Source organism: Hyaena hyaena, unplaced genomic scaffold (genome assembly GCF_003009895.1).
Source record: "Hyaena hyaena isolate Hyena2069 unplaced genomic scaffold, ASM300989v1 scaffold_217, whole genome shotgun sequence".
Taxonomy (NCBI): domain Eukaryota; kingdom Metazoa; phylum Chordata; class Mammalia; order Carnivora; family Hyaenidae; genus Hyaena; species Hyaena hyaena.
This window is the reverse complement of record NW_024080849.1, coordinates 616,804-631,295: the sequence shown is the minus strand read 5'-3', so window position 1 is coordinate 631,295 and position 14,492 is coordinate 616,804. Positions and strand designations below refer to the sequence as shown.

The window sequence follows — 14,492 nt, the reverse complement described above, 5'->3', positions numbered from 1 at the left end:
TGTTGTCCACTCCCCCCCCCCGTGCTCACCTCTCTGTGTTCAGTGACTTTTGCCTCCACCTGCCTCCCTGCATCTCCATTCTGGAATCGTGTCTACTGCTAGCATTTGGATGCTTCTGCCCCACAGAGATATTGGGAATATTGCAAAACCAGTCACTTGGCCACCTGCTTGGCTTGGTTCCTGATTCCAAGGCTGTCTCTTTGTCCTTCGGCCTCCCTGGGCCATGGGTTGGCAGCAGTTTATTTTCAGCCTCCTTTCCTGAGCTCCTGACTTCCAGAACCAAGCCTGGCTCCTGTCTTCCACCTTGTTTGGAGCATCTTTAGCTCCTGTCACCTTGCAGGAGACAAAAATCTTGGCTTTCAAACCTGTGGCTTTGGAGTTACTAAGTGCTTTCTGTTTTTATTCCATTTCTGATCTAGGAAAGGGGTTATTTGTGTCTGAGCCTGGTATTACCTGTCTGGTTTTCTCTTTCTATATTTTAATTATCATTGCTATTTGTGTGGCGTAAAGGGAATGGCTCAAAGCATGACCTTACTGCACCAGCTTGAATGGAAATCCTTCTGTGTTTACCTCTCTGGCTTTATCTCTCGCCATCCCTCACTCTACATACAATCTATGTTCCAGTCATAAATTAATTACTTTAGAGGATCAATAAATTGCATACCCTTTCTCCCCACCCTGCCCCCAAGTTTTGGATGAAATAAGACATAGAGGACAGTCAAGTGGAGATTTTTAAAAATGCCAGCTTTATTACAAGATAAGCTAACGAAGAGCAAGGTTCTGGATCTGTAACCCCAAAGCGCTTGCTGACATTCTGTGCCAGCTCCCAGCTCCCACAGAATGTAGCCTCCCAACAACATACCAGAGGTGAAAGCTGGGTCTGCAAAGCTGACATGCTTACCCCAGGTCATTGCCTGCACTGCCCTGTGGCAGAAAGGGAACAAGAGAATGAGTTCACGGCAAGTGAGGCCTTTTAATAGATTACCTCTGCCTAGTCAAGAACTACACACAAGCCACAGAATGTAATGGCACTCACCACTCAAGAAACTCACTCCCGAGTGTGAAGGATAGCGGTGTAAGGAGCCAAAATTCGTATTCTAATGGAACGCTCTCCTACTCACCCACTGTCAAGATATGCCCCGAAAACATGCCATGTCCTTTCTCCTTCCTCCACGTCTTTTCACAGGCTCTTCCCACTTCTTTCATCTGCCAACTCCTTCTCCTCTTGACGCCTATGATAAAACTATAGTTAATATTTCCTGAATCCCCACTATGGGGAAGTTCAACCCTATGAGGTTTGTATTTTCATTTTAAAAATTTTATAGATGATGAAACTAAGCATACATAAGGAAGGATTCCAATGTTTCCAAGATCACGCAGGTATAATGGCGGAGGCAGAATTGGGCCCAACATTCTCTTAGTTACAGAGCTGATATGCCTTTCATTATATGCACCTGCCCTCCATATTTTATTCATCTTTGGATATTTAGAACACAGCATAGCACCAGTAGACAGTGGATGTTCAATAACATTTAATGAATGAATATATAAATCAATGAAACACAGTCTCAAGTTAACTGCCTTGAGTGGATTAAAAACAACTTTAATATGAGGATTTATAAAGAATGCTTAACTTCCTTTGGCATCAGACTGCTTTTTATCAAGGTGGATGTGAGCATCCACTTGGAAGCCTTCTGTAGGGGTTGCTAGGCTCTGCTGTCCCTCCTGTCCAGCCCTTTCAATTTTAGGTCTTCTCCAGCTCTTCAAGAAGACAGCTGTTGTCTCGGTTCTATCCCACTTTTGTCCCCGTTGGCCTCCTGAGTGATCCTTTACATTGGTAAAACTACAATGCTTCGTCACATACAGCCTCTGTCTGGCACCTCCATGCAGACATGCTGTGTATTAGTCAAGACTCGACTTACATCGCAGGCTGCAGATACTAATTCTGATGAGAAGAGAAATGTATAGGTTTGTGTAACCGAGACCTTCAAAGGATGAACTAGCCTGAGATATGACTGGATACAGAGCAGAAGTAACGTATAAGAGCCGAGTGAAGTTTCAGTGTCTGGGTTCCTCCTTGCTTGGCCCTTTCTTGGGCTCCGGGAGAGGTCCCAGCAACGTGTTTACGTAGCCATAGGTTTTTCTAAAATTTGAAAATCTCACTTTGCCGGTTCAAGAGTAATGAGGGATTAGGGCCAGGCAGCTAAGCTATTGATTGGAAGAATAAGCAGAGAAGGGTTCTGGATAAGTTGCAGGAACGGACTGCATATGCATTTTCTGCTCCCTAGGTTGGAACACCACCCTTGTCTCCTCCCCTTTGTGTTAATTAAAGGCTCAGTTCAGGTGGCACTTGATTCAGGAACCTTCCCTGACATACTCCCAATCTCCCTCCTCTCTGGTGCCCTTTCAGTGATCCTACGAACCCCTGGGGCTTTATTCTAATATCATCCTCTCTGGTTTGTAATTGTCAGTGTTCAGCCATCTCTCCACGCCGGACTGGGAGCTCACTGAAATAGGGATTCTGACTTATTTTTCCGAATCTCTAGCACCACGTAGGGTATGCCACATAGTAGTCCTTCAACAAATGTGTCTTTTATAAACAAAGCCTCAAAGACTTTGGCTCTGGTGAGGCAGCTGAAGCTTTTAATGGCTTTGTTGATTTTCTTAGAGCTAACTTAAGAGTTTCGTAATGTTGAACTTCTGTTTATCCCCACCCTCTGAGGAAGAAAGCTTCATAGAATAACGCGAGAGCAGAAAGAACAGGGTCAAAGCCTGGTTATCTATGCATTTAGTGGTCATAGCTGGTAATTTCTTCTCTAACATCTTTCTTGGATACTTTGGGAATCAGTTGAAACTAAGAAGAAACAGGTTATTTATGTAAACCAAAAGCCTTATTTTGCATATCAGGTGTTCACACACACACACACACACACGCATATATATATATATATATATATACACATAAAAACAGTGCTAGATGGTATTTGTGTGTGTGTGTGTAATAGGTGTTAAAATTGCTTTGATAATGGAAAAGTTAACAGATGATTGAACAAAGACAAATAATTTTTACATTGTAATATGTAGGTGGATCTCAGTAATGGTCCCAAAAATCCGAAATATATAGGGGTAAATTTTGTTTGCTAGGAATTTAAGAAATCATATTTACTAAAATATCAATTAATGCATATGGATTTATAAAAGGGAAATCATCACTTTATCTGCTACTTTGGAATCTCATCTATATCTCTGATCAAAGCATAACTACTCTTCGAAAATGAGATATTCTCTTTGCACTTTCTAGATTGAGATCCTTCCCTGTAATATATATTTACATATATTTCGTGTACTCTCTGCTTTCCGTTAATTTCCCCCCAGATGTATTTTCACCTTGACACAACTGGGTCCACGTATTTGAAAACTGACCTCAACTTTCTCAAGTACCAGTTTCTTTAACATTATTTATTTAGTAATAAAAGTAGACAACAGAACATATAGGGAAGATCATGTGTAATACCAACATCTTAACACAACAGCTGGAATTATTTTTCAAATCTTCCCTTTTAATCTTTATATTTTATATAGGTGTAATCATAATTTATAAATTAAATTTGCAACTTGCTTTAAAAATCCCAACAAAACAGTCCTGCTTCTTTTGCAACTTATTGAAAGGGACCTAGTCTCTAGAAGAAAATACATGCACACGCTAAATATATATAGTTAATTTTTTTACACAGTATTTTTTGATGCTTGTGTGGAATTATAATAATTGATGGCATCATCAATGACTTTAGAATTGCAGACTGCATTTAGACTTCTATAATAACCCCACATTTATTATTTGTTTTATTTTAGGGAGTGAGTGTGCTAGTGGGTAGAGCAGAGCAAGAGGGAGAGAGAGAGAGAGAGAGAGAAAGGGAGAGAGAGAAAGAGAATCTCAAGCAGGCTCCATGCTCAGCACAGAACCTGATGGAGTGTTCCATCCCACAATGCTGGGATCATGACCTGAGCCAAAATCAGGAGTTGGACGCTCAACTGACTGAGCCACCCAGGCACCCCTAACCCTGAATTTAAACAAGGACATTTTTACTCTCCTGAAGGAAGAATGGATTTTGCAAAAAAAGGCAAGGGCAAGAAAGAAGAAGGGGAAGTATAAGCCCTTTCCAGAAGCTATGAGGTTGAATGTGCCTAAATGACATTAGGTTACAGCATGTTTCCTATGACTGATCTCTCTGTGTTTAATGATTTGGTGTCAACTTAAAAGATACTTACTATTCAAGATTCACATAACTTGCTAGGTCATTCACAGCTCAATATTTATTTTCCCTCATCTTTTCATGGAAAAGAATGACCTCATCAGTAGGAAACTCCTGCTTCTCCTTTGGCTTCCAGAGAGGCTCAGCTTTAGAAACTTATTCATAAGATTGGCATATTTTATAAAGACGCTTCTGGAAGGTAGTACGGCCTTTCTTAATCCTACTCTTCACAAGTGTCCAAGATAGACCTTATTTTGGATTCGGCACACTTTACTGCCAGACTGACTGGGTGAACTCGTGAGAGGGGGGGCCCTCCCTCCCTTAACATTTTTGGTATAGTGAAGCATGGCCAGTGACAATGACTTCTTTTGTCATATGGTAGGTAGATATGCAGAGCTGTACTTTGAATTGTGCCAATAACCACGAGGATTTTTTTGCTTGATTTTTGAGCTAAGACTGTTCTTTTCTCCCCTGCCATTTAAAGGCCTCCTCTCCAAGCCCCCGCTACCAGTAAGAATGTGAGTAGAGAGAATGACAACTTAATATTAGAATAAACTCAGTGTGAAAGTAAGTTTCAAGCGACAGTATACATACATATAATTTTTTTTTTTGGACTTAATCACAACATGGTTCTTCTCAATGCTATGGATGAAGAGATTGCTTTTAGACCCGATTTAAACAATATTGCCCTTTTGGGTTTTAGCACCTCCTCGTTCATACTTGCCTTTTTTTTTTTTTTTTTTTTAAATGGGAGTGGACGTGGTAAGAGGTGTAAATACCGGAGAACGTATTGCTGAAATTGAACCGCGAGGAGGTTGATGTCATGTAGGGTCATACGGGCTGGGGGGTCACCGGTTCCTCTGAATGGAAGCCTAACAGAACGGGCAAGGTCGCCATTTTTAACACAGAGCATGGCACATGGACCGAGCTCAGTATTGATGATCGAGTCGAGGGTGCCCAGCAATGTGTACATGGGCTGCATGGACGAAGTTTGAGACCGGCCGTTGCGCCCTAGTTACCGGCGGTCTGTACCAGAAGACTCCCGCGAAGCAAGATTAAACGCCAGAGCCCGTTAAATCCCGTAAGCCTTAATTAACTAAAGCGAAACCTTCGCGACCTGGGCCCCCTCCGCTCCCCAAAGCCGGGTCGACGCCACCAACCGGCGATGGCAAAGAGTCTGGCAGCGGCGAAGTTGGCGGCGCGGCGCAGCGGCGACCCTCGGCCACCGCGCGCCCAGAGGACGGCGGACGGACGCTTCCGGGGGGCGTGCGGGCGGCGGGAGGCGGGCGGCGCTGGAGCCCGCAGCGGCGCGAGGCCGGAGCGCGGGCCGGGCGGGGCGGGGCCGGGAGCGTGCGCGCGCACCTCACACTCCGGCGCCCGGGGACGCCCACTCGCGAGTCGGGGCGGCAGGCCGGCCCGCGCCATCCGATCCCCCGCAGCCCGGGTCCCTCGCAGGCGTGTGCCCAACGGGTGTCGGCCCCCCTGCTGTCTGCGCTCTCCGGGCCTCAGAGGCAGGGGCCGAGGACCGGGCCGCAGCCCCGCACCGCGTGGACGCGCCGCCTCTCCCGCAGCCGCCGCCGCCAGGGCGAGCCGCTGCGAGCGACCGGAGGCGGCGCCGAGGAGGGCCCCGCGGCGGCCGGCGAGGACGGAGACGGGGCCGACCTCTGCCCGCCCGAGGCGCCGCTGCTCCCGCGCGCCCGGGGCCGCCGCCTCCCCAGCGCCGAGCGAGGAATGAGCAGGCGCCTGCCCCGGGCTCTCGGACCGAGGGGCCGAGGCTCGGCTTCTTCCCACGCCGCGGAGCCGCGGGGGTCCGGCCGCCGCGGCGGGGCGCCGCAGGGTCAGCGGCGACCTCGTCCGGGGAGCGGCCGCCGGGGTTAACTTCTGCAGCGGCGGCGGCGAGCGGGAGGAGGAGCCGGGCGGGGGCGGCCGCCGCGCCTCCCCTCCCCCCTCACACGCCGGGGCTTCTCAGTGGCCGCCCGAGGAGGAAGTTCCGCTCCCCGCCAGACCCGTGCGCTAGCAACAGCGGCGGCGGCTGCGAGGGCGCAGGCTTTTGGGGGCGCGGATGCCCTTCGTGCCGGCCGTCGAGGGGGCAGCGTCGGAGCTCTCCCCGGAGCCCGGAGCCTGGGGGCCGGCGTCGGGGGGCGCGGGCGTGCGAGCCCCCCTCCCCGCGGCTTCGCCTTCGCGGCGAGGCGGGAGACCTCCCTCCCGGTTGGCAGACTTCCGAGGAGCCCCTTATCTTCCCACCACCGGGGATAGCAATCAGGGGTGGTTAAGGGAACCTTCTGCAAGTCCTCGGATCGGGTCAGGCTCCCTCTCGGGGGCGGGAGATCACATTGGAGCATCTCGCCGGCGTGCAGGAATGGAAGACCCCACCTTGCCTCCTTTCTGCAGCGCTGCTCGCGTCGTCTACCGTTAGGAATGAAGAGGAGACTAGTGATGAGCCGAGGAGGTACTGAAAGCCTGATGGCAGAGAAAATATCGCAGGACACAAACTAGTGATCGTGTGGGGGCCACACACGTTTTTGATTGTAATTGGACGAGCGTGAAAGAGGTGCCCTATTAAAAAGCACAACAGCCCTTTAAGAGGAGCAAAATTGAGTTTCCCCATTTTTGCCAAGATTCTGAAGGCTGTTCAATGTATTGTACGTTTGGTATAAGATGAGAACTTTCTAAAATACTCGGCCCAAGAGCGTAAACGATGACTACCCCGGTCCTGCTGCCCTTATCTGGACGAAGGATACCACCTCTGAACCTGGGGCCGCCTTCCTTCCCACATCACAGGGCCACCTTGAGACTTTCTGAGAAGTTTATCCTCCTCCTCATTCTAAGTGCCTTCATCACCCTGTGTTTTGGGGCATTCTTCTTCCTTCCAGACTCTTCAAAACACAAACGCTTTGATCTGGGTTTGGAAGACGTGTTGATTCCTCACGTAGATGCCAGCAAAGGGGCTAAAAACCCTGGAGTCTTCCTGATCCACGGGCCCGATGAACACAGACACAGGTTTGTTTATTTCAGAACTTCGGATATTAACATGTGGCAGAGCACTGTATGGTTTATTGCATCAAATCTGTCTTTAAGAAAAAAAATTTTTTCTTTTTTGGCAGTGAAATGTAATTTTCCTTGAGTCCTTAGAGTTGTTATTTCAGAACTGATAGAATAGAACCCTAGACTGGAAGGGCTCCTAGAGCCTGGTCCAGCTCCTTTGTTTTATGTAGGAGAAACATTTGTGCTCCGAGATGTGGTGTCTCGTTTGAACGTTTGGGAATGGAGGTATGAAAATTTAAAGAAACGATGACATATGCTACGCCTTCATTTATTAAGAATGTGTTGCAGTCAGTCACAGTGCCACCCTGTGAAATAGACCCATTGAATCCTGACTGCGTCTGTGAGTTTGTTCTCTCCCAGAGGGCTCTTATTCTCTGGCTTGTCGTTAAAGCTTAGTAGTGAATTTTAGCTTTTCAGGAAGGCCAGCTGTGGGCAGAATATACCTGTGGTGTCTTAGCACAGAAGTAATCCTGATTTCTGTTATTTTCAGGGACCTGTTTTGGTGCTCCATATGGAATTAGATTAAAAATGTCGCAAATTACAGTCATTTGGTTTTGTGTTCTGTAACAAGATTTGGTTATGTGTCTTTATTTCTTGTGTGAGATAGAATGTGTCAAGGTGTTAACTGTTGCAGTTTGATTGGTTAAAGGGTTCACATTCTTTCAAGTCACCAAATATGAGAGGAGCTCGGGGGTGAGTGGAGCCATACTGAGATAAAATGGGAGCTCTAATGACTGTCTCTTTAAATCATTTTTGCGATTTGTGTCTAAGAGTTGGGGAAAGTAGTTTATTTTTCTCAAACCTCCATTTTTTAAAATTTGTTAAATTCTCTCTTTCCCCTGTTTCGTAAAATAATTTCTGAGTATGTGGAAAAAACCCATGTGTTTGGATTCTGTTTTCATCTGACATTAGTGTTAACTTTTTATGAAGCATGAGGTTTTTGGAAAACTGGAAATTCAGATGTGAGCCCAAGTTAAATACTTGGGATAATGCAGTGTTGTACTAACAGCTGGTTTTTCCTTTTTCTCAATCTTGTTAATTCATTATTTTCTTCCTGATTCTTTTAACTTTTGGCTGAACCTAATAGTTACTTCTAAAATTGTTTCATGCCGTTATTCTGTAACCAAATTTGGACTTTTTGCCATCATTTTCATCTTCTGTATTCTTCCATCAGTTTCTTTTATTTTGCCCTTTGCTCTTTGTGACTTGGAGAAAAATCTGATGTGATCTGCGAAGTATGTTGCTGAAAAATTAGCACTGAAAAGTGCTATTTTCCTGGAGAACCTCGTTTTCCATGATTTTTATAGCTCTGATAAATATTTAAAAATACAGGGTGTTAAGACTGGCTTCAGATTTTTTTGACAGCCATGCATAAACATTATTTAACTCTGTAATTATAGTAATCTGTCATGTACTGAGCAGTTTTCTTTATACTTTAAATGTGGTCTAAAGGTTAAAAAAATGTGCACTAAATAGCAACATTCTAGTTTAAAAGCATTCGCATAGAAGAAATCTCAGTTGAGTGGAGTTAATATTTAAGATTCGAATGAGAAATGAGAATAGATATGTCCATCTTTTTCATGCTTTAAAAAGCCTACTTAGGGGCGCCTTGGGTGGCCCAGTTGGTTAAACGTCCGATTTTGGCTTAGGTCGTGATCTCACAGTTCATGAGTTCGGGCCCCGCGTGGGGCTCTGTGCTGACAGCCTGTTTCAGATTCTGTGTCTCCCTCTCTCTCAACCCTCCCCTGCTCACACTGTCTCTCTCTCTCTCTCTCTCTCTCTCTCTCTCGGAAATAAATAGAACATTGAGAGAAATTTAAAAAAAAAGCCTACTTAAATCTCTGAAACAGAAATTCTTAAATTAAGAGGACCTGTGAATGCTTATGCTTGTGTATTCCTACGCAATGCATACACAGTGCTTATGCTGATATGCTAATATGTGTATTGCTATCCCTGATTCTTGAGTTCCTGAGTTTGGAAATGAGAGGGTTGGGTATTGAGTTCTCACAGGAAGAGATGGTGGGTGAGCCAGATCCTGAGTTTTGGATAGTAAGAGTCCAGGTAGCAAATGATACTTCTGAGAATTTACTGCAGTCTATTTAGTTCCTGAATTTAGGAAAGCAAGAATTCACATAATGAGGATTCAGGTGAAGTGGGATCCCTGTATTACCTCTGTGCATAATGTCTGTGCTTACATCAGTTTATTTTCATCTTTGCTTTGTATGTTATCGATTGTTGCTCACCATATCTGAAAGCACAGTCTGTACCGATTTCTAATTTGAGCAATGAAATCTATTTCAAAACAGATCATTCAAATGACAAGTTTAAAATGTGAGACATAAAACATCAAGCTAATGTGGAAACTTTATTTTATTTAAAAATCATCCGGAAAGATCATATTTTAACAGCATTATTGGTGCTAAGATCATACATATTTTGGTGGTTGGTCAAAAACGCGTCTCTCTTAATTTGAAGAATACAAATTGATAATTTATCTCAATTTTGTGTATGTGTAGAAGGGTGCAGGGTAGAGAGATGAGGAACCTTACTGTAATGGATAAGTAATGGAAAATAAATCATGTCCATTATTTCTTATTCACAGTATTTAAGGAGTACTTGTTGAATTGACTTTTCTTTATTAATGAGTTAGCTTAGTATTGTAGTTAGGTGCTTAAGTTCTGGAGTCTTGACGACTGCGTGGGTTCATACCCTAGTTTGTCACTGATCAGATGTATGATCTTAAGTAAATTTTCATACCTTGTGCTTAAGTTGCTTCTTCTGGATGGCGTTGGCATCTACTTTACAGAGTGTTATGAATGAGATACTATATGCAAAGTGCTCAAAATAGTTCTTAGTATTTAGTAAGTGCTCAAATACTAGGAATTATTATCAAAAATTGTAGTTTTAATTGAATTATTTTAATTTTGAGGCCACTTTAAATACTGTACATGTTTCTGAAACGTTAGATACAGAGTAATATTTTAGAAGCATACCAGAATCTTGTTGTCTAAAGGAACGTTTTGTAACCAAAGAAGTTAGTGACAAATGTGTATTACATGTCTGCTGTGTGTCAGGCCCTGCTTTTTTTTTTTTTTTTAAATAGTAAGTATATTATAAAATTCCAGAATTGTCTTTTGGACGCCAGAAGTTCATTCTCTTTGTTTTTTTTTTTTCTTTTTTAAAAAAATATAGTTATTGTCAAATTGGTTTCCATATAACACCCAGTGCTCATCCCAACAAGTGCCCTCCTCCATGTCCATCATCCACTTTCCTGCCTCCCCAACCCTCAGTTTGCTCTCAGTATTTAAGAGTCTCTTATGGTTTGCCTCCCTCCCTCTCTATTTTTTCCCTTTCCCTTTCCTCATGGTCTTCTGTTTAAGTTTCTCAAGATCCGCATATGAGTGAAAACATACGTTATCTGTCTTGCTCTGGCTCATACCGCTCAGCATAACACCCTCACATTCCGTCCATGTTGCTACAAATGGCCAGATTTCATTCTTTCTCATTGCCCTGTAGTATTCTATTGTGTATATAGACCACACCTTCTTGATCCATTCGTCCGTTGATGGACACTTAGGCTCTTTCCATGATTTGGCTATTTTTGAAAGTGCTGCTGTGAACATGGGGTCCATGTGCTCCTATGCATCAGCACTCCTGTATCCCTTGGGTAAATTCCTAGCAGTGTCGTAGGGTAGTTCTGTTGTTAATTTTTTGAGGAATCTCCACACTGTTTTCCAGAGGAGCTGCACCAGTTTACATTCCCACCAACAGTGCAAGAAAGTGTGTCAGGCCCTGCTTTTTTTTTTTTTTTTTAAACATTTTTATTTATTGTTGAGAAACCGAGAGAGACGGAGCATGAGCAGAGAGAGGGGGAGACACAGAATCTGAAGCAGGCTCCAGGCTCTGAGCTGTCAGCACAGAGCCTGACATGGGACTCAAATTCATGAACCATGAGATCATGACCTGATCTCGGACTCTCATGACCAATGTCAGACTCTCAACTGACTGAGCCACCCAGGTGCCCCTGTCAGGTCCTGCTTTAATGGGGCTTCCCATCTAGGGGTAGGATGGGCATTAGATAGATAAATTTAGTTTTGAAGTATGATGAGTGTTACGAAGTTGTCCTCAGTGCTGTCAGAGCACACGATGGTGTGATTTATCCTGTGGATTGGGTTCTTGGACAGGCAGTGGGAATAGGGAAGGCCTTGGGAGGAAGCAGTGTGTGGCTCCAAGACTTGGAACTAGTAGATTGCTAAGCAAACTAGAGACGTGGGGGGAAAGTGGTCAAAGCAGAGGACACAACGTGTGTGAGAACCCTAAGAAAAAAGCCTGGCATCAGTGAGGGTCTGAGAAACGTTCAGTGGGGCTGGTGTAGCGATGCAGTGCGGTGGCTGAAGAGGCTACATGAGAGGTCAGATTGGGCCTCCTCGTTGTTCAGAAAGCATGAGTTAGTTGCCAGCCTTCACATACCGGGAGATTTCACACGAAAGTCTAGGTTTTTGATTTCCCTTGAAAAGATAGGAGGAAAGGGCAACACCCAGGGCTGTATCTTCAGATAGCAGCCCTGAGCTGGACCTGGGCGGCAGCTACTCCCTGTGGAGGGCATGACTTCACCTCGTGCCACTCAGCTTGGCTGCTAGTTGAGTGAATCTAATGAATCTGTGTTTCACCTGGTTGTTGCTGAGTTCAGAATCCCTGGGCTGGCTCCCGGAGAGTCTGTAGTTAAGTATTCTGGTCTTTATCCTGAGCACCGTGGGAAGTCAGTGAAGGGTCTTCATCCAAGCAAGGCAATGCCATAATCACTTTTTAAAAATTTAAGTAATCACTGTGGCTGTGCCGTAAACACTGGATTCGAGAGGAGCAGGAGGAAATGTGAAGTTGGGAGAGTCTAGGTCACAGCGGAGATTGGCTTAGACCACACTGGTGATAATGGAGGAGAGCAATTAGTGGAGAAAAGTGGTTGATTCTGTTAAAGTGTTAAGTTTCACAGAAGTTGATAGTCGATTGAATGTGGGGCTAAGGGAGGAGGAGGAGGCAGTCCAGGATAACTCTCTGTTTCTGGGCGCATAGCTTTGGATTACTAAGACGTGTATACCATATGGAATTAATACTTAAATTTGTATGATTGATTTTATATAAGAATTTAAGATAAAGCATTTTCATGAAAAAACCTGTATGTTTCCTTCTATTAAGTGGTTCACAGATAATCTGTAGTTTTCAGATAATAATGTAAAACACATAGTTTGATGTTGATGACCATCAGTTTTAACATCTGTGATTTCAAGGTGACCAAAACAGATATTGGCCATAACATACATGACTGTTGTTGTAAATATACACTGGATAGAAATAGAGTATCATGTTCATAATTTGTGTACATAATAGATCTATCTAATTAAACTTTCACATATTACCTTCATTTTTGAAACTGACATTTTGTTTTATATAATGACATTGTATAAATGGGCTCTGTGGGTTTGTTTTGTTTTTTAAATATTTATTTGAATTACCAATGTGTTTCATCCTCTAGTCAGGATTTTGTTAGTATGAGTTGAGTACTTGAAGGTATGGAAACTTGTGATAGTTTCTTCAAACAGAAAGGACAGGCTTTGGAATTAAAGGGACCTAAAGTTGTATCTTGGTTTTACTCTCGCTAGCTGTGAGACATTTTACTAGACATAATCACTCTTGAACCTGTGCTGGCCAATGTGGTAGTGAAGAGCCTGAAATTAAGTCCTCCCTTAAGAGCAACCTTAGGCTGCACGTAGCCCAGTTCCAGGAAAAGCTTCAGCTGAATCCACCCTCAGGACCACCCTCGGATCAGCCAATCAAAAGAAATGTGTAACATTCCTGTGGTCTGAGTCAGGGCTGGGAACTGCAGGTAGTTACTCTGTACAAACTAGCCACTCACTCACTGCTTGCCTAAACCCCAGGTAGGCCCTTTGAGCTCACCTTATAATTGGTCATTTTCAAAGGATTCTCAAAGGTCATGACTGGGTCCCACCAAAAGTAACGGATGCCTCACGGATACTGAATGGTCGAAACTATAATCATGGGTGTTGTACAATTATGATTGGTGCTTATGTGATGATGCAAAACGTACAACGTGTGTACTGTAACACCCCCGTCCCTTACCCCATAAAAACCCTGCTCTCCATTGTTCAAGGCTTCACTTTGCTGCTGCTGCACTGGTAGACGGGTGAGCCCCTGCTCAAGCTTGTAATAAAGACCCTTATGTACTTGCATTGGTGACGGCTCCTTAGGGGTCTCAGGGGACTCACGATTCGGGCACAACAGTAGTCACTGATGATATGTTGCTTTTGAACTTGAAATGGATCTAGTCCAGATTGCAGTGTGCTTTAGTGAGAGTTTAAGATTTTCATGTCAGGATTTGTACTTTTTGCTTGGTTCAGTTTTGCTTTTTATTGCACGAGTAGAGATTTAACATATTGTCATTTTAATTTTAATGTCCTTCCTTATCTCCTCCTTCTTCCATGCCTTTTCTCCCCTTATCCTGTTCTTAGGGCTCTCTGCTGTGTTTGGGGGAAGTTACATCATTTTCTCCTGGAGTCTGCTGGACTTTCCCTTGTAATATATTTACCCCTTTGGTTGGTGGCTATTTTTCCCACTTCTCTTTAATCAGAGTCTGTTTAAAGAAATGTCCACATGTACTTGATATTTATCAACAGTGTGATGTAGATGCCTTGAGTGTGTGTGTGTGTGTGTGTGTGTGTGTAAATGCATTTGTGTGTGTATATATATGTATTGTGTATATATAACACACACATTATTTATGCACACGTACCTACATACACACATACATATACATGTCTGCTTTTATTGAGTAAAATCCCTTTTCACCTGGGTGGTCGAACTGTGCAGCTGTCAGTGTAATTTCCTCTATTCTGCTGTGAGAGAGTAGCATCTTTAGTCCTCTCACTGTTTTGGTGCTAGGGTACATGTTTATGTAATTCCTAAAATCGGAGTAAGTTGGCTGCATGGACAGCTACTGAGGTTCTTGTTGTCTTGTCCCTTAACCACCTAGAAATCGGGTTTTCATTCTATTTCCCATGTACTTCTCCCATTTTCCAGGACTTGCTCTCCGACTGAGTGTAACTAGTTAGATACTACGGTAAGAGTTGGGAAGAGACTGTGGGGAAAGACAAGTTGAACAGTGGGTGCTCTGACTATGTG

The 14,492-nt window shown here is 44.1% G+C and overlaps 1 protein-coding gene across 3 annotated transcripts in view; it reads left to right on the top strand.

The window, feature by feature from the left end:
* The first annotated feature begins 6,527 nt into the window (after nt 1-6,527).
* MAN1A2 (mannosidase alpha class 1A member 2) overlaps nt 6,528-14,492 on the top strand; it is a 174,281-nt gene continuing 166,316 nt past the window's right edge. Inside the window, exons 1-2 of one of the 3 annotated variants that reach the window (XM_039242727.1) lie at nt 6,528-6,702; nt 7,127-7,253. In XM_039242727.1, the coding sequence (XP_039098658.1) occupies nt 6,672-6,702; nt 7,127-7,253 (158 nt within the window). In that variant the 5' untranslated portion in view covers nt 6,528-6,671. Of the gene's footprint in view, nt 7,254-14,492 lie in introns of all 3 variants that reach the window. The other 2 variants (XM_039242726.1, XM_039242725.1) reach the window with 2 other exon arrangements.